A 27,423-nucleotide genomic window follows, 5' to 3' on the forward strand; every position below is an offset into this window, starting at 1 on the left:
GACAGGTAGATGGCTTAGCTGAGGATATCTTTAACATTAATTGTCGAAGGTCTATAGGATAAAAGCAGTCTAAGTATATGTCGAAACTAGTCGTTATTTCTAGCGACTCTGCGTTTAAAGGTGAACCGTTAGAAGTTGAGGGCAAAAGGTGATGAATTTTATCTCTAATTGTTATAATTTTATCATTAAAGACGCTCATGAAGTCATCACTACTCAGATCTAGAGGAATAGATGGCTCAGTAGAGCTGTGACTATCTGTCAGCCTGGCTACAGTGCTGAAAAGAAACCTTGGGTTGTTCTTGTTTTCTTCTATTAGTGATGAGTAATAGTCTGATCTCGCCTTTCTTAGGGCCTTCCTATAGGTTTCGAGACTTTCTTGCCAATCCAAACTGGATTCTTCCACTTTTGTGGAACGCCACTTACATTCGAGGTTTCGTGAGATTTGTTTTAATTTGCGAGTTTGGGAGTTATACCAAGGTGCTAATTTCCTTTGCTTCATCATCTTCTTTTTCAGGGGAGCAACGGAGTCTAAGGTCGTCCGTAGGCAAGTCGTAGCACCGCCTACAAATGTATCAATTTGAGAGGGACTGAGGTTAACATAGAGGTCCTCTGTTATGTTAAGGCGTGACATAGAGTCGAATGCTGTTGGAATATCTTCTTTAAATTTAGCTATAGCACTGTCAGATAGGCATCTGGTGTAGAAGCTTTTATCTAATTTAATATAGTCAGGTAGTAAAAATTCGAAAGTGATTAAAGAATGATCTGTTAATACCGAATTCTGCGGGAATATTATTAAATCCTCAATTTCAATACCATATACCAGCACAAGGTCGAGGGTGTGGTTAAAACAGTGCGTCGCCTTGTGCACACTCTGACTGAAACCGATTGAATCCAATAATGAGTTGAAAGCAGTACTAAGGCTATCATTGTCAACGTCCCCATGGATATTAAAATCACCTACAATAAGTACTTGGTCTGATTTAAGGACTAAACATGATAAAAACTCTGAGAATTCAGATAAAAATTCAGAATACGGACCTGGAGCCCTGTAAATAACAACGAATATAATTGGCTGTAATGTTTTCCATTTTGGATGTTGAAGATTAAGAACAAGACTTTCAAAGGAGTTAAAATTTAATTTAGGTTTAGGAGTAATTAACAGGCTTGCATCAAAGATGGCTGCAACTCCCCCTCCTCGGCCTGAGCCTCTAGGAATTTGAGTATTAATATGACTGGGAGGAGTGGCTTCATTCAGACTAACATATTCTTCATGGCCCAGCCAGGTTTCAGTAAGACAAAATAAATCAATGTTATTATCTGATATCAACTCGTTTACCAATAATGCTTTAGAAGACAGAGATCTAATATTTAATGCTTAGTGCTTATTAGACTATGAGTGGGTGACTGCTCCAACGGAAGCACAGAGGGGCGCGTAGTATTGCACCCCTGATTACCCGCTCTAGCCCCGGGGACACATATGACCGTAGGTACTGTAGCCGCTGGGGCCGCCGGCTTCACATATCGCAGTATAGAGCTCCCAATAACCAGAATTGGCTTCTCAGCGGGTGTATCACTGAGTAGGGAGAAACTGTTAGAGAGGCGCTCCGGTTTAGAGCGACCGTCATCGTGCACTCCCTGGTCTAGATCTAACGCTACGCTTCCCTCTAACGCTACGCTTCCCTCGGACAGTCACCCACTCGCCCGGCTGCTCGGGGTCTGATAGGGGACAGCTAGCAGAAGTTAAAGAAGCTACAGAAGCTACAGTATGGTGGCCCGCATTAACTACATGGTGCTGGCCAGCTACGGAAGCATACGATTCTGATTCCATGGTGCGGAGCCGTGACTCAAATTCACTAAGCCTTGCCTCCAGAGCAGCGAATATACTACATTTATTACATGTATCGTTATCAATAAAGGAGGCAGAGGAATAGCTAAACATTTGACACACAGAGCAAGAAAGAGCAGGAGAGGGAGAGGAATTAGCCATTGCTAATGGCTAAGCTAAAGTAGCTAACAGCGTTTTAACAATTGTAAATTTAGCGAGTCAGTCACTGTAAGTGAAGCTAAGTATAAGTGCTTGAGTAAAACAATTGTAATTCAAATGCAATCCAGGCAAATAGCCGCTAATTTAAACAGTAAAGCAGAGTTCAGTAAGTTTTTGCCGGAGCAGCAAACTAGCGTTTGTAACACGGGAACACCGGAAGTGACACAATACGCTCACCTTACACATCAGCAAGCCAATTAAATACAATAAATATATATTTTTAAAATATATTTACAGTTCGCAGTTATTTTGTTTTTAAATGGAAGGGGGTAAAAATCGAATCGTAAATCGAGTTTTTTATTTTAAAAAATCGCAGATTTTTTAGGGGGAAAAATCGCCCAGATCTAGTTCAGCAGATAAAATACCTGATTACCACAAGCCCAAATGTTAAATGTATTAACAACTTAAACAAACCTATACCATGATCCATACAGACAGTTATGTTATTATAAATCTCAACAGTCTCCTCCTAACTCCTATTTATTCTGTTTATATTAGATTAACACTATGTAAAGTTAGTTCTTGTTCATTTTGTTTGTTATATCATTGTTTGTTTTTTGAAGTGTTTTAATCTGTGTTTTTGGGATCCTAAACACACTGTTTTGTACTATACATGTCCCTGCACCCATTAAGATCTCATCTGAACAGATTTCTGTCATTCAAACAACTCTGAGTTGTAGTTTAAAATTTACAGGCAATGTAATAAAATGACGGGTTTTATTTGAGCCCCATTCCATTTATACAGTTGATGAATTTGGGCACGGGAACTGAAGGCTGGGTTAGCAACGATTAGCGGTTAGCTCCGGTCAGCTCCAGTTAACTCCATCAGACTGCCGCGCAGAGGGTGAACAACCAGAATCTGATGAATGACATTCGGGGAGCTTTCAAAGCAGTGTGGCCGCGGCGTTTCTACAGTTTATTAGTACAGTTAATCCCACGGCAAGACCACCAGCAGCACGCTGCTACTAACAATAGCCTCGGAGTCCTGAGCATAGACTGTATATAATGGACCAATAGACCCCGTTGCTCTGGACGGAGACCAGTGAAGGCTATTAGAAGCACTTTTCCGGTGATGGCCAGCTTTACTGCGCAGCCTCCAACTGAGAGAATGTGACGTGAGCAACGTGTCTGAAAGCTGTAAGTCTTCTGGTAGCTGTGCCAAGAGAAATCTCAATCATTCCCAATCTTACAGATACGGAGACTGTAGGTGTATGTAAGGAGATAACATGGGCACAGGCTAATTATTGATCACTAACGTGCTAGTTAACATTAGTAATTAAACCTAAACATCTCATGTAAGTCGAAACTGCCTGCGAGCTTCTCCTGTACTATACGGTAATTCCTCTACTATGCGACAGTAAGTCACTTGGTTATGACACAATCGTTGCCAATTTTTACAAAAACGTCTGCTACGGAGCCATAACGTGAGGTACAAGGTAATGGAGCCTTTTATACATTGTCATGTTTCTTTGGAACTAAACAACGGACAAATAGTCTATAAACGCTTCAGATGTAAAGTTATTCGCAGTCAAGTGACGTAAAAAAAAAATGGCGGTCAGCGGAATGCTAACAGGAGGTGATGGCCAGTTAGCAACAAAATGGCGCCATGATGGCTCGAGTTCTGAAGCGAAGCTTACCCCCTTGGTCCTGAGCCCAAAGGGAATGTTGACGCTGTGTCATGCACGCGGCACGCAACGTCACAAGGGGGAGGGGCTAGAGGCCGCGGGTCTGTGTGCACTGTAAAAAATACATCATTGATTGGAATTTTTTTTATTTGGATTTTATCTACTTAGGCGGGTCTCAATCTACCTGGGCAGGGCACCCAAACACTGGCCTCAGCTCCGCCTGAGTGCAAATGCTTCTTAATATCTCCACAAACCGTTGACTTTCTGCCTTTCGACATGTTTGGCCTCCACTATGTTTCTCCTCCAAACTGAGCCCAATGTCTGTGGTTAGTTACATATCTTAAAAGGATAAATAAAGCAGTGCAATGCAGAGCTTCCTTTCCAACCTACTACTCTGTCATTACGTCACGTTACCCCCCTCATTTTCCAGTGCAATCTATCATCTGAGCATGTTTTGCAGGGTGCAAGGTTATATTGTATTTAACCTCCTGGAATGAAACACACCTCAGTCTGATCTCTGCAGCCTGCAGACACCTCCTCAAACTGTCCAATCCTCTCCTAGTTTTAGACCGGCCCCACCTCTCTCAGCTCCAACACCACCTGTGCTGTGAGCTGTGTTACTCTCTGCTTCTGGTAGGAGACTCCAGATTTTTGCAATATCTCCATATAGCACAAATTACAACCGCAGCATTGTCTGCGAGGGAAAAAGTCTGGGTAAAGCTTACTTTATCAAGTGTCCACCTACTTTGTTTTACTCTGGATGTATCCTGGCAACTCCTATCCTCATGATTATAATTTAAGTTTTAAGTTAAACTCTTCTATAAATATCTGCCTTGACTGATTCTAAGTGGAACTGAGAATAACCTGAAGTGCTTCCCCTGATTCTTGCATGAGTTGGTCTAGTTCCTTATTTCTCACTGTTTTCCTTCCACTTCAGTTTGGGAGAGCCGTTCACAGAAATGGCTGTGTGTCAGAGTCCTGCTCCCTCAGGGCTGTTCGTCCCTCCCTACTTTACTACTTTCTCTCTCTCATGGTCTGGTCTGGTCCCGGCCTCTCTTGCTGCCACTGTTGCTGCAGTTGGCTCAGCTCTGCCACAGTTTTCCATCAAAACACCAAACCTCAATGGAGCATTCAAGCCCAGGCCCGCTCCAGTGTTGCCCCTCCCTCCCATCCCACCCTGTTCTGACTCTGCCTTCTTTCTCCCTTTCTCACTCCCTGTGAATTTAATGGTCCAGTCCAGGAAGAGGTCCTAGCTCAGACTGTATCTGAGGGATTGAATGAGCTGAGGAAAATGTATTCTTAAACACTTTCTGAGGGGGGGGGCAATTCTCTTGTTTTATCATGATGTTGTCATTTAGGACTATAAATACTATGTGATGAGTAATATTAATGATTAAATCCCATGCTTGCATTGGATAAATTGCAATGTCACTACTGTTCACATTGTATCTCACAGTATCATTATTTTCTAGGGCTGCAAGAATGCTTATTATTTGTTATAGGTAAACCTGTTGATTATTCTCTCAATTAATTATTTAGTATAATAAATGTCAGAAAATTGTGAAAAACCATCCCAAAGCTCAAGCTGATGCATTCAAACTGCTGGTTGTGCACATGTTCAATAGTGGCTGATTGACTTACTGTCAATCAACATATGTTTCAGCTCTGCTAAGTTCTTGGTTATCCTATAATTTGATTATTGTTCAAATAACAGAGTAGTGTTTAAAGTATCATTAGGACATAGAACAAAAAACTATTGTTGTCTACTGGAGTAGACAGAGAATTCACTGCTAATTTTTCAAGCCATTGTGATAGTTTACAAGAGATGAACTGGGAAGTTAATTGAGCTATGACTGTGTGTCAGTAAAAACTCAAGAGAGACCCTTTTAATATGACCGGTCAGCGTTCCAGTGACTGGAGTCCACCAAGATACATGCATACTGTGTGACAAACATCTCCTCTCAGAATTTGCCTGGTCATTACTACACTATTTAAGTCCGCTAGGGTTGGGTATCGTTTGGATTTTTTCCGATACCGGTCCTAAAACGATATTTTTAAAACGGTGCCTGAACCGATACTTTTAAAAACTTTTTATTTTTTAATACAAAATATATATATATATATATATATATATATATATATATATATATTTAGGAGTACAAAACAACAGTCTGTGACATTTAAGAAAGGCTTGTTTATTGCTAAAGCCATATGGTCAAAATTAAATGATTTATTAAAAATGTAATAACAAAAACTACAATAACTTATTTCACCACTAAACGACAAAAACAACCACTGGATGGGAAAAGGGTATTTTACAATAACTTTGAATGCACCACAAGGCTGGCAAGGCGAGTTTCTTATTAGTTATTTTTCCGACAATGGCAACTGCGGACTGTTGTACGTCCCGCTGTTGGAATCCTCTCCAGTGAAATACAGACACACTTTTACACCGTTCAGCTGTCAGCATTTAACCGTGTTTAATCCAGCTGCTTTACAGTCAGGCATTACAGTGGCACCAAAATGAGGCACCGAAATCCGTGTTGCTATTTGTTTTGGATATACCGGCCGTTAAGTCACCAGTGCCGTGGAAGCACCAGGTCTCGGTACCCAACCCTACCGTCAGCTCTGCCAAATTTGTGCTGAATTTGTGCTCGATTTTACAGATAATAGTTGTGCTTTATCTGGTTGACGTTGGACAGTAAAAACATGTGACTATGAGTCCCTCATCAGGAGGGTTGTAAGCCTTTCTATTGATTTGTAATGCCACTACATAAATCAGGCATGATGACTTTAGTTGTCAGTTAAAATACAGGCTAGGTGCTGGTAGTGCTGCTACTCTTGCAGTGGGAACTGATTTACTTATTTGTAAGTTTCTCCTTTCTAACCAAAGGACACTTTTGCTTCCACATTGAAAGTAACTGCCATTTTTGATTTCACTTTGTAATTTAAAAATAGCTGTTATTATATCTGTCTCAGACAACTCTTACAGTAGCTCTGAGGAGGCATTCAATCTGATTGGTTATGGAAAGCACAATAGAGAGTGTCAGTAGAGACTCATTGTTAAATAAAGGCAAGGTTGGTAATGTTGAAAAGCTAGCAAGATTTGAAATAGTGAATACTCGGGGCTCCGTCCACCCTGCCCTCAGGGCTCCGGCTAGCTGTATCTGTAGCCTTTTTAGTTGTTGCTTTTTCAGCTTCAGTCTTTCTTTTCTTTGCCTTTTTTAGCAGGATGGGTGGTTGCAAGTAACCACGGCCGTGGCAACTTTTGCTGAGTTTTCTCCTCTATTCTCCAGAAGACTTGCAGTAATTCAGTCAGCGACAATGCACATTGATCTCAGGCACATACACTGGAGGGGTAGAGTACGTGCAGTGGGGCAAGGAGGCATTTCATTGGTTCTTTCCAAGCGGAGTTCTTTTTTGCTCCTTTATCAGAGCCCATAAGTTATTTTTGCTGTCGGAGTGTAAAGACCATTTCAAACAATATATAAAAGAGTGTATATTGGAAATAGTTACCAACCCTGCCTTTAAGTAATACTTTGTGTGTGTAATTATGAGGACACTTTATAAACTCTACTGTGTATAGGCACACACAGATCTATGATAAATAATTAAATGAAATAACCAGAAAAGACAGACTGTCTCACTATCAGTTTTAGCTGTTTGGGGTAGTGATGCTGGCAAGTCTTTGTTTAATAATCTTTTCAATATTCCATTTTGCTGTTTTAGAGTGAAAATCCACCACATGGGTTGTCCTTACAATTTCTTTAAATTATTATTATTGTGTTTTAGTCTACATTTATCTTCATATTAACATTGGAAAAGTGGTTGTCAACCTTAACCTTAATAAGGGTTTACAGTGATCCAGATCTGATTGTGAGGGGAAACTAGGGACCTTTTATGGTCAAGTCGTGGAGTGGTTTGTGTGTTTTCACCAACTTCTACCAGAGAGCTGGCAGTTTCAGGATTCTGTGCAGCAGGATAGTTTTGGTTGCCCATTAAGAAATAACCTACATTTTGAGAAAATTTAGCATGTCACAGTATATTTATTATTATTGTGAAAATCACACTGTGATTGATATCCTTAAAACTCACAAAACAGCCAGCTTCATCACAAGTACTTGTATACAATGTAATTTCCTCATCCAGATGTGCAGCCTTCTGTTGGATGATTACTGGTACCTCTTTTTTGGCTAAACTGTCATAAATGTCTGGGCTTTTTACTTGTGTACAGCCTTCAGTACCACTAAGTTTGTGTCTAGATATGCTTTTTCCCTGTAAATCTTTTTACTTAATTCTTTTTACCAGTCTATCTTCTACCTTGTATTTCCATCTCTTGCTGCCTTTTCTACTCCCCTGATACGCCACTCCACGGGTCTTCTCTTTCCCTCTGTCCTGTTGTTTCGGTCCATCGCTGCAATCTTTCTTCATGACCTCCTTTGTCCCTCTACTTAGCATGTAAATGTGTCGCAGCCAGGTCATTTCACAGTAATTTGAGATATAAATACTACACAATGTAATTCTAAACAAAATTTTCAGTTCTCTTTGAACCGTTTTAACATGTACTTAACGAGAGTCAAACATCTTGTTCAACATTATTTCTGAAAGCATGATTCATAAGTCTACTTTAGCATAACCATTATAGACATCATCCAGCCGCATTAGAACTTGGTTTGCCTGTCACGTTTTCATTTGTTCCTGTATGATCAACCAAGAACAACATCTGCCTGCTCAGTTTTGCCATCACTGAGCTTGTGCGTACACATGTCCCAGTTCAGTATGTGTGTTTATGTGCTGACTTTTCCATCTCCAATTCAGAGGTTTCTTAGGGAGTGGGCTACTTAAAGCTAGTTTTTTTTCTGCTGGAGGCTCTGGAACTTATTACAGTCTGAGGCATTTTCATAAACGGGCCATTCAGCTGCCCCTGTATGGCTCTGAATGGGACACAGTGTCGCCAGGAGAAAGAGAGTTAATGTGGGCTAGTTACTCTTGCGTCCTCCCTATTACGGAAGACTGGTGTAGTTATTCGTACTACTGTTTTGTATTATAATACTGTGTGCATCCATGGATGGATGGATGGATGGATGGATAGTGCAATTCAGAGGTACATCCCATTTATTGTTTTTGTCTATTTTACATTTCCTTACGCATTTTTTACACAAGTGTCAAACCTTACTTGAAATAAACTGCTGTCCCACCTAGCAAATATGCCCTGATTAAAGAGATGTGGGCTTGACAAGAAGTATGTTTATTATTAATTTATTAATATTTGTTTTTGTGGGGTTATTTCCTGGCGGTGACATCAGTCTTTTCCATGCTTTCCACTTCATCGCAATAAAAAAACAACACTGAATCTAAATTTAGTAGTTCTACTATGTAACAATATAACTTTTAACCCAGTTGAAATGTTTTTTTTATTTACTACAATAAGAAGAATAGCAAAACATGCCTCCCTCTAAACTGTGCTGACTGTGCAGACCCCACCAGGAATAATTTACAGCCAAGGGGCCACAGATAATTGCCACAAACTTCAAGAGTGTTCAGAAGATTTTCCTTTCAGTGGATTACAGCATTACAGATACAATTTATGATTAATATTTCCCTTTAAATAGTTTTAGGATATATTCTCTCAATGACTTACAGGGAACCTATAACATGAATGGTAATTTTGTCCATTTTAAAGTGTGGCTTATGATTTATTTATCCTTCATGGAGTACTGGAGTTAAAATTGGTTCTTGTGTGCATTGCCAGGTCCACTGGGGTCAGGTTTTGTGAGCCATTTAGTCCCACAGAGGCTGATGTGCACTCTTTTAGTCCAATATAATGTCAAAGTGAGGAAGGAGACCTATAGTCTTAAATGTAGAATTCATTATTTGACTCTAAACTGCTTTCGAGTTAGGGTTCATAAGGCCCAGATCAGACAGAGCTCGTCTTAGCAGCCTGGGACAGCTTTTTGTAATTGTTTCCAATGAGAGTGAAGCGTTTTGCGCGCTGCTTTTGGGTTGCTGAGTGCCTCCCGTTTTTCCGCTCTACTTCGCCTTGCGTTTTTGCAGGAGCACCCTGAGCTCCTTGAGTTGAAAAAACACTTAAAATCAGATCGTAAAAGCGCCAAACGTCATTTAACTTACCAGCAAAATAACTGTTGGCTGAGAACGAGTGATCCGGTGGTTGCCTAGCTAGAAAAAGAAAACAACACAACTGGCATCGCTCTGTCTGATCGGGGCATCTTCAACAAAAAATGCAGTGAAATGCGTCTCACGTTTTGCAACCTGCAAACGTGCTCTGTCTGATCGGGGGCTAAGGCTTTATCATAATGACCTCAAACACCTACTGTGAGAATTAACAGTGCAGTATCTCCTTAAATCTAAATTGTCATTTCAATTTGCATCTGCCAGACAGAAAATCAATAAATAAATCTCTAGCTTCCTGGAAAACATGGCCTTTTCCAATATGGTGCTGACAGTATCCCTAAATTGTTTCATCACTACATCACTGTGGCAGTAATCCTTTTTGGGGCAGGCTGCCTCAAAGGAAACAGGCTATGGTTGTGATTAGGATATGATTATTACAGTCAAGTCATGATGTCTGTGAGGAACTAAATCATGGCATGCGTACACACAGCTGAGATCTGAGAGGCGGAGGACATTTGACCTGGAAAAGGCTTTAATCTGCAGCTGAAGAACTGATGTTTGATCAGGATTATCAGGTTTACCACTATATGGGTCTCAGGGGAAGCTGTCAGCTTGGCATCTTGTTTTTCTCCCTCCATATAGGCATAAAGAGTTCAGTTTCGGTTTACTTTATTACATGAATAATCACAGTTACTTTCTGTGAGATACTGAAGTTTTTCCTGTTTTATCTTGCAGGTTTCCCAAGAAAGCAAATAGGTAAGAAACTTTATTTTCTCATATTTTATTACAAAGATATATGCATGTTTATGGGTAATCATGAGGTCACGCACACATACACACCGTGGTTTACATACACAGAGCACCAGATGAGGAAAATGAGGCAGGTTTTACTAGAAACTGGTGTGCTGTAACACAGAACTCTTCAGAGCTTGAACCAAACCTACCCCCCACCCAACCCCCCTCTCTTACTCATGTACACACACAGAGACAGAGTGAGGGACAAAGGGGTCCCTCTTCTGAGGGCGGTCCATCACTGCCTTTCACAGTGAACAGAACAGTGGCCTTTCACAGTTGGGGCCGGTATAGGCAGAGGCAGCCATACATAGCCTCCTGAGGTTCAAGCCGGAGTCTGGCCTTGTAGCACCTCCTCTGAGGAGCGTCCTTTCTCTGGCCTTGCTCCCCGGGCACTCAGCAGAGCGGCTCCACATCCGCTATGGCTGTCACATTATACAGTAGACGCACTCAGCACAATTCGTACACTAAGAGGTCCTCTTGCCACATTATTCACAATGCTGAAGTGAACAATTGCTGGTTCTGTGTGTTGGTGTAATTTCTCCCGAACATTCACTTGCATGCATCTTGTGCACATACATGGTAGTAGTACAGCGAGATGTAGTGACACTGCTTGTAAAAAATGCAACTCTACTATAAAAGACTACAGTGTTGCATATGACCGCACATAGTGGATAAATGCCAACATTTAACCACCTTTTTGTGGTGGGATTACCTGTTTCTCATGGAGTTTTCTCTTTCTCTAGAACCAGCAGCATTCTCAGTAAAGACCACCCCCCAGACAAGAAACCCAAAAGTGACAAAACCTCACTTCCCTCCAATGAGTTTGACCCTACAGGTAACATCCCACTTTCACTTTCAGCCTCATAGTCCTGTTCTGTTTTTCTTGGTCACTCTTTTTCTTTTACGCTCTGTCACATACTCTGGATGTTCTTCCATCCTCTCTCTCTCTCTCTCTCTCTCTCTTTCTCTCTCTGTCTCTCTCTCTCTATCTATCACACACAAAGTCTTATTAAACAATTGTGCTGATGATGGTTTGCTCGATACACAAGGCATGCTGGGATGGGGAAAGGTGGTGTGTGTATCTTGCTCTATGCATTGTGCTCTTTTAAAAAACTACATTCATTTTACTTGTGTGGTCTGATCAGAGAAAAATATTGAGTATTACCACTGGAGCCTAACGACGTTTTTTTGAACAGGAGTTGGAAATGTTTTTCCTTTTTTGTGTTAATTCAACTAACGGACAGTATAGTATGTCTTTATTGGCTAAGTATGCATTACACTGCATTATACCAACTGTTTGGCAGAAGCTTATGTTGCATTACATGTTACAGGTTTTAAGCTGATAAGCAAAGAAAGGTTTGATTATAGGACTTTAAAATCTGCAGCTGCATGTTTAATGTCCACGTGGTTTTTGTCGTTTTACATAAATCAGTGCACTGTGGGTTTTGTATGTTCAAAATGGTTGGGTGGTCTCGATGCATACTTGAAGGGCACAAAAAGGCACTAAGCCTTTTATGCACTCCAGTTTCAAGTTTATTGCAGGGTGAGATTGTTAGGGTTCGGAAACAGACTGGTTTGATATGGTGACACTCCCTGTGGTATTTGTCAGCAATCAGGGCAGTATGATTTATGTAAGATATGGCTGAAGCTTCTGTATTCAAAACAAAATAGAAAATCCTCTGCACCACATGGTGGCTTGCCTCTGTATGATGCAACAAAACTTAGACAATATGTAATCTTTCAGTGGTTACACAAGACATGCACTTGTTGCCTTGTCTGTGCGTATCACCACACTAAAACCTTTTGCCGTGTATCTCTGATGGTTTGGTCCATTTTTTTAATTATGCAGTGATTAAACCAAGTGCAAAGTAACCACAGAGAAGCAAATTGATTCTTTATTTAAAGTGCTCATATTATGCTCATTTTCAGGCAGTATTAAGAGGTTATATCAAAAAAGGTTTACATGGTTACATTTTCAAAAAACACCATATTTCTGTTGTACTGCACATTGCTGCAGCTCCTCTTTTCACCCTGTGTGTTGAGCTCTCTGTTTTAGCTACAGAGTGAGGCATCTCACTTCTGTACCATCTTTGTTGGGAGTCGCACATGTGCAGTACCTAGGTCGGCACTACTACCCAGTCAGAAGCAGAGTAGCGTGCCACGCTAGCAGCTAGGCGAGCATTGTAACACGTGTTACGCACGTTCGTCACGGAAGTAAAGGCTGGACTAGAATAGAGCAGTTTGGAGCAGTTCGTGAACAGTGTTTTCTCTGGAAGATGGTAAGTCTCTTTGGGGTGTACTTTGGGCTTTTTCACTTTGTAAACCTATAACTTGCACACACAAAAAATATAACACAATAAAGGAAAGGGAAAAAGCCCAAAAGCATAATATGAGCACTTTAAAACCTCCATCTATAGGTCCTCTTTAAATAAGAATATTGTTTCTTGACATGATTCATATTTGAATTTATGTCATGACTTTTTGCATGACTGCATGGTTTTCGTCTGTATTTCTGTTTATCCCCTTTTAGTCATCTGCATGAACTCTTTAACAATCTTTTCCCAGATTGTCTCCTAGTTGCACATTTTCTGTCATAATTACTAAGTGGTTAATAAGTGGTTTGGGTTTATGAAGGATCGGCAGGAGTAGTCAGATACTCTGGAAATGGATGTTAACACTGGCTCCTGACATTCACATGTTTTCAAATGAATCATGTGCAGTAATTAAGTTATTTATTGTCGTTATCTTTAAAGGCGTAAAATATACCGGACATTTAAAAAAGGGCCTGGACCAAGACCGGCTGCAACTTTGTTTTGTTTAAATTTATTATCAGCTCTTTTGCCACAACTTAAAACCTGAAAATGCATTGAGTACTATTTAATATGATTGAGTACAGCTGCAATTTAACCAGCCGTGTCTTCATCATGCTAAAATGTATTGTAATGTGAGCTTACTGCAGCTTTAATATTTTGGATCAGGAAGCCCTTATATTCTCTTTATTTTATTAAGGTCCTGGTGCATTTTCAAATCCAATCTGCACTTAAGCACATTATTTTAATGCAGGATACAAAGTTTTGAAGTTGCATTGGATTGGTAGAGTGACATCTGTAGGAGTAGAGATATTTTAAAAAGGTACTTTCAACAAAAAAACAAAACAAGCTAGTTCATTTTTAGAGACTGCACTGCTGCCTGTCCGAACCATTATGTTTTATTAAACTACCTATTTGTTCATTTAATTTTTCTTCTCCCATGATTGTTTCTCCCTCATGATTTTCTCTTTCCTGTTTTGTGTTTCCTTTCCTTGTGTTGGTTCTTGTTTTGTTTGTGTTTGTGTGTATGTGTGTTTGTTTGCTGCTGTGCTGTCTGCGCTGTGGTCTGCGTGGTGGGGGCTGTGAGCAGAAGCTCTGGTGGTACAGAAGAGTGGCAGCAGCAGTGTGCTAGCAGAGGGGAAGCCTGAGTCCTGTGGTAAGATGCTCCTGCTGGAATGGCCGGTGTGACAGCTGCATCTGTACATGCTTCAGATCGTGGTGTGAAATTGCCGCTAGATGTCTGTTTTAAGCAGAGCGATAGCAAAATAGTTTTATTTATTTCATTTATTTTTAGTCATTATAATATTTGACTGCGTGGTCAAAGGTCTGAGTTGCATGCCCCTCTGAGTTGGTCGCATAATCAGTGCCAAGAGATCATCTTAACTGGGATATATCAACACACAATTAGTTTGCTTTGTTAAATTCATGATGAAGAAAAAAAAATCAGTACACCGTTAAGTTAGAATCAGTAACCAGACTCTGTCTGAAAACTGAGAGATGCTTTCTGCATGTTTGAACTTCTCCAATAGCTAAAACCTGATGGAATGTAGTTTGACAGGCTGCAACTAACGATTATTTTCGTTATTGATTTGCCCAAATCTTGTCTCAAAAAAATCTTGTCTTAAAATGTATTTTTGAATTTAGTCACTTCATGAACTGAGAAATATTTAGTTCACTATCATTTAAGACAAAGATGAGCAGCAAATCCTAACAATGACAATTCTTTGCCAAAATACAGCTAAACACATTGCTTTCATCTCAATCAATGGACGTTTTAGTAACTATTCCCACCGTGAAAAATGGTCACTATTGGAATCCATTGCAGGGTTTTCCCTACTTTTTTTTATAAGGCTTAGACACAGCACCCAAGCCTTTTTGGGCACCACCTAAGCCAAATTAATGTAAAATCAATGTGAGCATCAAAACTGACTAAATGACTTTACTCAGAACTAATGATTGTAGTTGGTCCCCAGTGGATTTCTTGAGCAAGTTTTGTCAAGCTTTTTAGTCATATGTATTATCTGCTTTAGCTTTTCCATTGTTTTAGGCACAGATATGGTGACAATAATGGTCATAGGGGAAAACACTGCATTGTAAAAGACTTTAACAGCTGAGCTTGGTATTTAAAAGATTTTGGATTACCAGGATGCAGTTGCATAGTTTACTTTAAACTGTAATTTCACACTTGGTCCCAGGTCCTTATATTGATGTAAAATTTCAGTTAAGTGATCATCTAAATAGGATAAGAAAGGTAGCTCACACAAAAAATAATACGTGCTTACAGGGACTTTATTTTTCTTAGAGTAAAGCTAAGTGCCCACTGAACAAGGTCACATTTCTTCAGAATCCACATTAGCAGGGTCATTATTGATTGTCGTCATAACCCTGTTCTCTTGGTTCTTGGGACACTTTTTCACATTAATTGTCTTTAGATAGAGACAGAAGATTTCCAACAAAAGGACTTCTAGCCAGTGCCTGTCCTCAAATGCAGTGAATTGATAGAAACAAATTCTCAATTCAGAAGTAACACTTTCTGCTGATGTCTAGTCTCTGTCTAGGACACAGTGTATCAAGATAATCCTCTACTATCATATTCATCAAAGCATAGTTCGCTCTGTTTGAATCAGTTTTCTCCATTGTGTCTGGTCTTGAACCAACTTAGAATTGAAGAAATTTGCAATTTGATGAAAAGCCTTTATCACAGAAACAGCACTTTGAACAGACTTTTAGATTTGAGGAAAGTAGTCTGACCTTTGCATGCCTTTATTCTAATGACTTGAGTTCCTTCTTTTTATGATTGTCAGTATTTAAGGTCAGTTTATTCTCTAGAGTACATTTCCATGTGTTTCAGCAAAGGGTGCCGATTACAGATCAGTCAAACCAATGAATAATACATTAGCTTAGATGGATTAACCTGATCAGTGATCATGTCAGCACTTCCACGTCTTGGTTTAAAAATACCAAACAAAGATCTAAAATACTGTGAAGCATAAAACAAAGATCAACATCTAGAGGCAAATTCACACCAGATCTTTAACCCATATGGCTTCATCTGTTTCCTTGACACCCATGCCCTCTCCCCCTTTCCCTTCCCCCTGCTCCCTCAGCTCGACCTTACCCTCTCTCCATAACCCCCAGCCTGGGGCTTTTGCCTCCTCTAACCTCTCTCCGTGTATTAGCTCCTGTTCTTTCCACTCTCCAACCCCCACCCCACCACTGCCCATATCGATCGACTCACCCGCTGGTTGATTCTGCACAAGAAACCAGCTCATGGCTCACCTCACTCTGTTTGGGTTACTTATACAATCTGCGTTGTAGAGATGTTTTAAGATAGCTTTCTATTACTGGAAAGTCTACTTAATTCTTGTTCATAATAACATGAGACAACATTTTATTCTATTTGAGCATTTTGTGTTCTTTGGATTGTGTAGTCTTTTGTCTGTACTGTCCTGTAAGTCTAGTCAGTGTCAGCTAGACATTAGATTAGATCTAATCTCTTTTTGCTATGCTACACATCATAAAAAACCTGAAAAGTAACGTTCCTTTTTCTAGCTTGTGAGACTACAACCAAAAATGTCTGTGGTGTTCCAAACATCACCTCACACAGAAGGACCATCATTGTCAGTGTTTTTGTATTTAAGAGGATTTTTTCTTTTATTTTTGGTGTCACCAAATGAATATGTCTAATATACATAAAACCAATATTGTTGGCCAGCAAGCAAAGCAACAAGTTTTATTTAATGTACATGCTCACATTATGGGATGTTGTTGTCATGTTATCCTGACAACAGAGTCCTAAGCCCCTTTCACACAGAGATTCCGCAATAGCGGCGCAATGAAGGTCTGCCATTATGCCGGCTTTGTTTATTGACACAGTACCAACCAAAGCCAGCATAATGCCGCCCCAGGGTGTGATTTCACATAGCATGCCGGCATTCCGGAAGCAAAAGAGGCGTGACTTGTAACACAACAGCGTCGGCGTCTAGTGTGTAAGAGTCGATCCGCACTGTTAATTACCATGCGAACCCGACCCGACCCAGAAACCGGCAATTTTATGCATTATAGTAGTATAATAGTCTGTAGAGAGAAGGACCGAAACCGTCAAGGCGCTGCAGTGCCCGCGTGTGTGTGTGTGCGTGCCGACTGTCCCTTACACACAGATGTTGGTACGGCTCTGTACCGGCTCTGTGGCAACCTCCTCTGCTGGCTAGGCGCAACAACTCTGTTCCCCCATTTCGCCCACTTTCACACAGGTGGCGAGGCATCTTAAAGGCGCAACGGTCCTGCCTTTAACAGGCTGTGTGAAAGGGACTCTAGACCACTGGAGATGGATTATGTGTTGAAATGTTAAAGGATGGTTTCACATTTTTTCAACTGCGTCTTAAAGCAATACTCACACGCCATATTCACTGTATATCAAAAGCATCATTGGTCGCTGTAATTGTTCCTCTTGTCCATACTGGCTACAAAGAGAACTGTAAGCGATGGATGGCAAAATCTCTTTGTCAGTACGCACCGGAGGGACAAATACAAAGACCAGTAATTATTTTTACGAGCATGCAAGTATTGTTTTAAGATAGACTTTAGAAAATTAACCTATGTTTTAAATGAGGGATCTATTCCCTTATCTTGAGTGAAAACCACTCGTCCAGCATATACCAGGAAAACAGTGTAAAAAGTACTGTTAATAGTTTTCTGCGACGTGTGATTATTATCACTGAGTCAAATCCCTTCACAATAAATGTTTCAGCTTATTCAAAATATCTGCTTAGCATGTAGTACAACAGTGATGTTTAGTTTTATTCGGTGCACTGGCTCCAGTGAGTTAAGTACATTTCCTTTTGTGACTTCCTGTTCCTTTTGAAAACACTGTTATGTCTTTCTGTCTCACTTGCAGGTCTGGTCCAGCGATGTGTAATCATCCAGAAAGATGAAAATGGCTTTGGGCTTACTGTCAGTGGTGACAACCCAGTGTTTGTGCAGCTTGTCAAAGAAGGTAAGGTGGAGCCTCAAACTTAAAAGGACAAAGAAAAAAATGTTACAGTGACTACTTCTGGTCTTAGCAATTGCAATGGAGATGTGGGCTACTTTTTTTAATGCACTGACATCAAACTGTCATGGTAGTTTGCTCTGAACTCACAGATGTGAGGGGTAATTGGGGCTCAGCAACCACCACCACTCTGGCACTTACTTAGAGAAGTGAAGCCATTGACTGTATATTTCCTCCTCAGTAGTTCCACAGTAGCTGCAGCTTCTGCTTTATCATGTTGTCTTTTAATAAAGAGGAGACTTTGACAGGATACTTATGTGGTCCCCGGCAGCCGTTTGCTGTCTGTAGAGGATAATTTGGGCTGTTATCAGGTCACAAAAATATTACACGGTCTGCACAGTAGGGAGAGAGGCAGAAGAGGAAGGAACTGATCGAGCCATCAGTGCTTGGCAGTGTTTAACCATTCCTGTATGGCTCCCCATTTGTGCTTCAGTCACTGACTCACCACAAAGAGCAATCTACTTTGTTTCATCTGAATAATTCATGCAACTTCTTTGTCATGTCATTGTGAACTGAGAAGCAAACAACATGTATCTGTAGTGTCTTACTGCAGCTTTTCCAGTTCATATAGACAAGTAATGTAGTCGCAAGTTATTCGCCATGCTTGGCCTTCTACTTTCATTCCAACTGATCAGACAAAATTATGTCCTTGGTTGAGTGACAGCAGTTCAAATTTCCATACTAAACTGAAAACCCAAAATGCACTTAAGTAGTGTATTAGTAAAACTGTATTTGGTCTACGAAATACTTAAGCTGTATGCTGCTGACTCTGGAGTCAGACGTGGATCTCATAATAACCTGTCCCATGCCTAAATCCCTTTGTTTTGGGTGGAGCTGTGAAACAGGTCCTTCTTGTAATATAACCACTGTTATGGTCTTTCAAAATAGCACTCAAATAGTCACTTTGCAGCACCTGGTCTGTCAAGGCTATATGGTGTGTTCATTGTGCAGACCATGAAGCAGTACGTCTTATGTGCTTTCCCTTCTATTTCCCCTCCATCCATTTGTTCTATTTCTTTCCATACATCTTCTGTTGCTTTAACACTCTTTTTCCTGTGTGATTACCAGATGGGGCTGCTATGCGGGCAGGTGTTCAGACAGGAGACAGGATCATCAAGGTATTGTGTTCATCTGCCTCCATGTTTTGAAACTGCTAACGTCACTGTTTTCTTTTCCAAGGCCTATACAGAGGCTGTAGGCTGCCACCTTCTGGTCAGTCAGTAGCTCTACTGTCTTTATGCTGCATCTGGTAATTGAATGAGATGTCACATTGTAAAGCTGGACCTAGAAAGAGAGGTGTTGGACTCAGTATTTGTTTTTTTAATACTCAACATAGTACCGTTGCTGTCTTCCAGGTTAACGGGACCCTTGTTACACATTCTAATCACATTGAGGTGGTGAAGCTTATCAAATGTAAGTTATTCTGTCTGTGTTCTAGCAAGAGCCACATTTAAAAAAAAAAAATAAAAAAACTTTAAGTAAAACTGACACTTTTCTTTGATTTATACATTATAGCGGGCTCCTATGTGGCCCTCACAGTGTTGGGGCGTCCTCCAGGGCTTGCCCAGATCCCTTTGTCTGAAGCGGAGTCTGAAATGTTGGGCGTTAGCATTTCCTCTCCAAATTCCCCAGCAGCAGAACGCCCCTACAGTCCTCTGGACCGCCTCTCCTCCACTCAACCACCATGGGTACGAAAGACATCAATTACTTCTGTTGACCTCTTTCTATTTCTTGCCTCCACATCATCTTCACTGATCTGCCTTGCACTGTACTCATATGTACATGTCATTGTAAAATTGAAAATTCAATTTTATTGTCATACTGTACACTACTTTTTATATTCTTACCATCCTCTCTGTTTTTATTCTTAATATGTTAGGTGTTGTATTGTGAGAGCAAAGATTACCGGAGTCAAATTCCTTGTTTGTCTATGCAAACCTGGCCAATAAAGCTGATTCTGATTCAGGGTTTTTAACCTGGGTTATCTATGTCTTTCTCTTCCTTCTAAATGTGCTCTCCGTTTTGCAGTGGCTTCTCTATATCCCATTCTTTTTCACACATTTTCTTTCTTCTTAAATATTAGTTAAATGCATCTGGATTACCTATATCTAATATTTGCTTGAATGCTTCTCATCTGTAGTCTAATGCACAGTTCCTTTTCTTTTTCTTTCCCACAGGATGAGAATAGCAGTGTCTGCAACCAGAGGGTTGACATGTTGCAAAAGATGCTCTCAAAAGAGCAGCAGGAGCTGCAGGTTAGCATAACAATCACTGCCACTTATGGCATTTTTCCATTACACTGTATCTGCTCAACTCGCCTCGACTCTACTCGCCTTATTTGGTTTTCCGTTACGAAAAAAATGTCCCTGGTACCTGCTAACAGGTACTTTTTTAGTACCACCTCCGTCCAGGTTCCAAGCGAGCTGAGCCGATACCAAAAGGTGACGTGAAAACCTGCAGGCTACTGATTGGTCAAGGAGAATCGTCACTAATCACTGCGTCATCATTGCTAGCGACAGACGGGGGTGTCCTGAACAAAACCGCCATTTTTAAATAGTTTAGCCAGCGGCGTTTTTTTTGCTGCCTCCAGCTTCTTTTGAAACAAAATTTGTCTTCTGGCTGTGGCTACAGCCACATGCTGAGAGTCAAAAACAACACACCTTTGACGTTCTGTGTGTGTCGTGTTAGGTCATGGCAGTTTCCTGCGGCGTCGCTATGACGACCAGCCACGCTCGCCTCAGGCATGTAATATAATACACAAATAAGGGGATACTATTGGTCCTGATTGCTTGTTTTGATTTCACCCCTCTTGCTGTAAAGACCATGAAGGAGGAGTACAGCAGGAACCCCTCCCCCAAACTACTGAAAGACATCCAGGAAGCTAAGAAACACATTCCTCAGCTGCATGGTCAGCTCATCAAGGCCACTCGGGCAACACAGGTAAAGCCAAGTTTACACAACATGACTTTCAAAGTCGTCCAATCACTGTACTGTTCACACTACACAACTTTCTGTCTTGTAATTGGGAGTCTTAAGGTCATTGTGGTAGTCACGCTACATGACTGACCAGCGACAGGGGGATCAAACAATAAAAGATCTTTCACCAGGAGGAATCCCTGATGTGCATGTCTGGTCTCCAAACTGCTTTTTGTCACAAAAAACACAAGTGACACGGGAACTGGCATAATACTAGCGTGAGATGTTTTTGTTCAAGCAATCCGCAGAACCTTCCGTATAGTCATGCTTGTTGATGTTATCGTTGGCATACATGTTCACAAAATAGCCAGTTTCCACACGTCTTTACTATTTATAGCCTGTTATCTCAACAACTTTGCTCCGTGTTGCAGATGCGACACGATGCACAAATTTTCCACTGATCTGGGGCTTTTCTTGGGGAGCTCCAAAAACTGATGCAGAGTGGAAAATCAGGGCTAAAGTTGTGTAGTGTGAACTAGGCATTAACTAACTCCCTCTATATGCTTGCATACAGAATAGGGTATCTTGGGACACTGATCTACCAGCAACATCCAAGCAGTGTAATGTGTTGTGCATTTAGGGATCGCTCCAGACAAACTATAATCCTAATCTCATCAGAGGATTTGGCTTTCTCTGTGGGAAGCCACTCTTTTGTGTCTGTGTTACAGCTTATTTTATATACATCACTCACTGAACCTTGTATTATGTATGGCAACATATTAGGCTGCTCTCTCAATTTTAAAAGTCATATTTTATGAAATTAGAATAAAATACTCATAAATCTATGTACAGTATTATTACCGTGTTGTTATTGTGTAATAAGGTTGTTCATAATTTATAACAAATGTTGTGTGAATCCGTAGGAGGCTGTTCCAGGTGGTGATGCAGATGATGGTAGCATTTTTGAGACAGGAGACAACAGTACAGAGCTGTCATGGAGCAGCACTCCTGTAAGTTTTCAGCACTTCTAACCAACATCATTTAAATTTCCCTCTGAACTTTATATTAAACCATCATTCCAATACTAGGTAGCTTTATGACAATAGATGAATGGCCTCATGCTAAATTAATGAGGTAAATCAGTCTTAGCCCTGTTAAGCTTTGGCTATGATAAATGTATGTATTGACTCTGCAATCACATTACTGTTGGTCATGTATAATAACTAACGGAATACATTATTTGGAAACGGTTGAGTTTTTTGGAGTTTTCTTTTGTTAAATTGAGATTAATTGAGAATGTAATGTTGTGTTCCATCCCACCTCCAGATATCTCGTGGCTTTGGGCCTGGATCTCCAGAGAGCCTGTACCCAAGAGAGTCATCCTGCCCCAGCCCAAAGAACACACCCAGGAACAGTTTCAACTCCTGCTACTCTCCAGAGGCAGAGGACGCCACTGACCTGGTAACTATACTCTTTAGCCGTGTGCAAATTCTGCATTAGAAATGTACTCTTTCTTGGTGTACACTTGAGGAGTGCGTTTTTGAGTGTGTTTTCAATAGAGAAATATTGCATGTTGATTAATATCCCTGTCAGTGCAAGTAAACCCCAGTCAGTTAGGTTATATTGTAAATGAACAGATGGAGAAGTAATTCCACAATGTACCAATGTTTTTTTCCCAGGACTCTCTGTCCCCTACCACAGTCAGCAGTCCCTCTTCCTTCCGCCTCGTCTCGCAAATCATTGGAGCTGAGGACGACTATTTTGATTCAGACCCGGAGCAGGTATTTACCACAAGGCAATATCTTAACATCAATGTCATCATACTAAACACAGCTGTCATATTCAACATATTTTATAAACCTTTCTTTGCAAGCAAGGTCTAAATAATTAATATTCAGACTCGTATGTCACATTTGAAGTCAGAAAAGAGAATAAGAGTGCAAACTGTTGAACTGATGTTGTTTCAGACTAATGGCCAATGTAACAGCTTTAACAGCATTGAGCAGCTCAAGTCTCGTCCGGCCCACCTCGCAGCCTTCCTTCACCATGTCATCTCTCAGTTTGACCCTGCTCCTGTGGTATGACCCTCTTCCTTCACACCTGCAGCCTGCACATGCAACCTGGCAGACATTACAGCTGACTGTTGTTGTTGTTGTTTGTTTGTTTTTAATTAATTTTTATCTCATGTCCTTTAGCTGTGCTACCTCTATGCTGACTTTTACAAGCAGACCAACTCCAAAGAGACCAGACGGGTGTTCATGGACCTCCACACCTTCTTCATTGACCGTGGAGCAGTAAGTGCAGTTTTAGTTCCCCACAGTGAAATATGGGCAACACTACAAGTCAGACATTTTCACAAAAATGACAACATTTGACAACATTGTCAAAATGAAACTAATTACACCAAGGACAGCCCCCGACATCTGTTGTTGTTGTCTTTAAATCCAAAGCCCAAACTCCAATCTGAAAGACCAATGATAAAAAAAAAAAAAACTCACAGTTAACACCACATCGCATAAGACAGTCAAATTTACAGGTTAGAGCAAATAATTGACTTACAGCTAACTAACTATTACATCATTCATAGGTTATGACATGTGATTACGAGTGCTTTGATTTATGATCTGCCCCCACATTGACATGGAATATCGCTTAAAAGGTTTATTTACTCATTTCTTTTTTCCCCAATTTGTTGTCCAAGTGTAAAACTTTTTTTATTTGTATTTTTTTACAGAATTTGAAGGTTGCTGTTCCTGAATCCATCTCTACCGATCTCGGTAAGTATTTCATGCTGTGCTTTTGCTTCATTTGGTTGTCTGCAAATTGTCATTTTGTCAAGTGTCACTTTAACCATTTGGCCATCCTCATTACACAGTCCCTGTAAGCCATGCACACTCCCAAAAAAGGTGTTAAGAACTCAAATGCTCTGATGGTTTGGAAAGTATTGCTTAACCATAGCAGTGCATATTAAGGGTGCACTTGACATAATCCTGTCAGAGACTTAGCATATACTATATGCAAGTGTGTGTGCATTTGTTTCCAGACCGGCGGCGGACAGAACTGATCCCTGAGGAAATAAACAGACAACATGTTCAAACACTGCAGGACTCTCTGCTCCCTGACATCCAGAAGAACCTTGAGGATTTCAGGTAAACTTGTCAGCTCTGAATTTTTATTTACCATGGTGTGGTAGGTTCTGATTAATTGCAGAACTTGAGAATTTGGTTCCCACATCATGCAAATGGAGGGAAAAAAAATCATAAAAAATGATCAACCCAACCACACTATATGACTTGATATGTTGGCACATGTAGGCAGAAGCGCAGTATGGGCCTAACGGTGGCTGAAGTAGAGTTGACCAGACTGGACCAAGAGAGCGTCAGAGACCGTGTCGCTCTGGAGCGAGAGCGCTCATATGCTGAAAACATCATCGCCAAGATAGAGGATATCCTGTAAGTAGCACATGCTCACACAGTTACATGACACATACAACATATGCTACGCGGATGCACAAATATTTACAAATATCTCATGTTTCTAACCATTATCAGCCACTGATTGTATTGTTGTTGTTTCTTTAGGTTAACGACTCAGACCACAGAGGAAGAGAAATGGTAAGCCAACTTTATTGATTAATAAAATGTAAGACTTCAGGGTCTCTCATGGCCTCTCGAACCATCTGTGTCTTCGTTGCATTTACATCCTGTAATGTGTCCCATAATGATATAAAATAACATATTTATTAATTTATTTGACTTTGTGACTCCTTTTTAAATGAATTATCTTATTTAATGATATCTGTCAGTGGTAGTCATTTTTGTTAACCTTTTAAAGTATAGTCTTTGATGTTTCTGCAAATAACACACAACATATTGCTCTCATCCCCCACAGTTTACAAATTAAACACTCGGGCAGTCTCTTAAAGAAAACATGTAATTTATGCAGTGTGTTTATATTAAATAATTCAGAAGTGTGACTGATTGAAACGGTCGTGTTTGAAATGCCATATGGTCGCAGCGCACCCCAGATGGTTTGTGTAGAAATTGTACAAGAAGGAGTGGTATGACATATGGTGCATGTCGCAATATGGACACTTCAGATTGTAGCATCCTGTTGTTTTGTCGGTTAGAATTCAAAATGGAGCAACTAAACTCAAGTGTTGTCCCTTTTGTTTTCATTTAGCACTACAATGCAGTATGTCATTTATACATACATGAAGCACCTTGGAGTGAGGGTCAAGGAGCCTCGCAGTCTGGAGTCCAAACGGGTCAGGATCAACTTTCTTCCCAAGATCAAGGTACTTAACATTGCTTTTTGCGCCTTTACCCTTCTTCCTCTCCCTTTATCATCACGCCCCTTGTTTTTAACAAAATACAGAAAAGCATCAAGAAAGAAAAGGAAGGAGAAGAGAAGGTGAAGAAACCCAGATTTCCCAGTATCCTTGGACCTCAACGTTGGCCCGGCCCCTTTGAAACAGCATCGGGTGAGTTAGAACTTTTGACTAAGAGGAAATTATTATGACACTTCTTCTTAAGCTTTTCTGAATTTTGACTCCACATTTCTCTGTATTCAGTGGGTAAAACCTTGGATGGTCGGCCCAGGCCGCAGAAACAGTTGTCTCAGCCTTCGCTGGGGGCAAGTGATCACATGGAAGCTGTTCATCTAAAAAGCAGCCAATCGAGCGATGGCTCTGAACTCACACACTCCATGTCTGTCAACACCTCATCCCCAAACAACGCCACCTATGGCTCAGACACTAGCCGAGACACTGATATGGGTGAGCTACTGAGCGACTGGACTTAGTACATCAATGGAAGAAAAATACAGATGAAGCGACGATTTCTAATTTGTTACTTGTCTCTCAGGTGGGACTCCGACCTCAGGCCTCTCCAGGCTGAGTGACGGTCTTCAGTCCGATCCTCTTGACAGGCTTCACGACCCTGCTTCTCCCTTTGAACTTTCCAGCCTGGAAAAACTGCCAGAGGACGGCAGAGAAAGCGAAAGGTTCATTTACAGACACATTTGCAGTAACACTTTGGCTTCCTTACACAGAGAAGATTTATTTTTAACCTTGATTTTACTGTTAATCGTTTTTGTAGAACCCGTGAGGGAACACCAAAGGCCATAAGAAGGTGGGGAAACCTGATCATTTTCAAACTTAAATTCATCTAAACAAAAGTGTTGATATGCAGTGGTGAAACTTTAGTAACCAGATGAAAAGCTAACTTTCTGTCTTGCCCTAGGCTTGAGGGACTGGGTGCAGCTGATGTCCAGAGTGAGCACGTCCAGGGAACAGTCTCTGAGCATGACCCTCCAAACTGGCAGCAGCTAGTGGGACGAGAGGTCCTTGCGGGTCTCAGGTCTCACGAAATCAAGAGACAGGAAGTTATCAATGGTGAGGACATGGCTTACCACCTCACATCATATGACATACTTCATTAAAGCCAGATTTATTTTTAAAGAATATAAGAGGTTCCCCCTCACTGTGCTTCAAAATCATGTTGTGTAATAGAGTATAGTGAGTAGAAGGGAGAAGAAAGAGATACGCAGCAGCAGAGCATCTGCTGGGATCCAACCCAAGTTGCTGTCGAATGTACATCATGTTGAGATGTGCAAATGATCTGCCATCTTGAATTAACATCTCGCATTGTGTCTGCAGAGCTGTTTTATACAGAGCGTGCGCATGTTAGGATGCTGAGAGTTTTGGACCACATTTTCTACCAGAAGCTCTCCAAAGAGTCCATCCTGCCTCCGGCGGACATCAAGAACATCTTCACCAACCTAGACGAGATTCTACAGCTGCATGGTATATATACACACACACACACACACACACAAACACATACACCATAAATCATAATTCATAAATTCTTATCTACACATGACTGATCTTGAACCATTAAGAAGAGAATTAAGAATTAAGAAAATAATTAAACTACAGCAGCAGTACACACAGCACCCTCACATGTTCATGTTTTATTCTTCATCTTTGTTATCTTTTACACACACACACACACTCTGACTGTCCATTGGTGCCTCTCTGAATTTCAGTTTCAATACTGGAGCAAATGGCAGCCGTTCGGAAGAGAAATGAGTCTTCAGTAATTGATCAGATAGGAGACGACTTGCTCTCCTGGGTGAGTACAATTCTCATGCTGAAATTGTATTTCCTCTTTCACACATTTTCTTATATTGAATACATTTCAAGATGACTGATGTGGTAGGAAAAAAAACATATTGTGCACAAAGAAATGGAACTGTTGCCCGAAATTGCTTTATAGCGAGAAATAAAAATGTTGATGTTGGGATGAAATTGCTTTCTTTGGCCTCAATTCTGTTAGTTTTGAAATGTCTTGTGTACAGGAAAATGGTTATTTACAGTTTTAATACTGTATTGAGAGAGAAGGGGTTAACATTAAATCCTTAAATCCTGAAAGACAAAACATGGCACAAAAGTACAAACTCTGCCAATAAATGTTATCACAGTGGAAGCAAGCGAGTGAAATGGAAGCCTGTTTCTCAGTAAATGGTTATGTCAGACAATGCCCTAGA

General features: G+C 40.6%; 1 protein-coding gene across 5 annotated transcripts in view; it reads left to right on the plus strand.

Annotated features, from left to right (window-relative positions):
* Positions 1-27,423, plus strand: part of arhgef12a (Rho guanine nucleotide exchange factor (GEF) 12a) — a 50,316-nt gene that overhangs the window by 17,322 nt on the left and 5,571 nt on the right. For 3 of the 5 annotated variants that reach the window (XM_028573171.1, XM_028573173.1, XM_028573172.1), the window contains 26 exons: positions 10,537-10,557; positions 11,340-11,431; positions 13,996-14,061; positions 17,803-17,901; positions 19,024-19,073; positions 19,311-19,368; positions 19,471-19,643; positions 20,133-20,210; positions 20,776-20,895; positions 21,795-21,881; positions 22,198-22,332; positions 22,551-22,652; positions 22,839-22,949; positions 23,067-23,165; positions 23,606-23,648; positions 23,915-24,020; positions 24,186-24,323; positions 24,453-24,485; positions 25,054-25,168; positions 25,249-25,354; positions 25,445-25,648; positions 25,737-25,875; positions 25,971-26,003; positions 26,115-26,266; positions 26,531-26,677; positions 26,923-27,008. In XM_028573171.1, coding sequence (XP_028428972.1) covers positions 10,537-10,557; positions 11,340-11,431; positions 13,996-14,061; positions 17,803-17,901; positions 19,024-19,073; positions 19,311-19,368; positions 19,471-19,643; positions 20,133-20,210; positions 20,776-20,895; positions 21,795-21,881; positions 22,198-22,332; positions 22,551-22,652; positions 22,839-22,949; positions 23,067-23,165; positions 23,606-23,648; positions 23,915-24,020; positions 24,186-24,323; positions 24,453-24,485; positions 25,054-25,168; positions 25,249-25,354; positions 25,445-25,648; positions 25,737-25,875; positions 25,971-26,003; positions 26,115-26,266; positions 26,531-26,677; positions 26,923-27,008 — 2,593 coding nt within the window. The remainder of the gene's footprint in view (positions 1-10,536; positions 10,558-11,339; positions 11,432-13,995; positions 14,062-17,802; positions 17,902-19,023; positions 19,074-19,310; positions 19,369-19,470; positions 19,644-20,132; positions 20,211-20,775; positions 20,896-21,794; positions 21,882-22,197; positions 22,333-22,550; positions 22,653-22,838; positions 22,950-23,066; positions 23,166-23,605; positions 23,649-23,914; positions 24,021-24,185; positions 24,324-24,452; positions 24,486-25,053; positions 25,169-25,248; positions 25,355-25,444; positions 25,649-25,736; positions 25,876-25,970; positions 26,004-26,114; positions 26,267-26,530; positions 26,678-26,922; positions 27,009-27,423) is intronic. The other 2 variants (XM_028573174.1, XM_028573175.1) reach the window with 2 other exon arrangements.

Source organism: Perca flavescens, chromosome 3 (genome assembly GCF_004354835.1).
Source record: "Perca flavescens isolate YP-PL-M2 chromosome 3, PFLA_1.0, whole genome shotgun sequence".
NCBI classification, from domain to species: domain Eukaryota; kingdom Metazoa; phylum Chordata; class Actinopteri; order Perciformes; family Percidae; genus Perca; species Perca flavescens.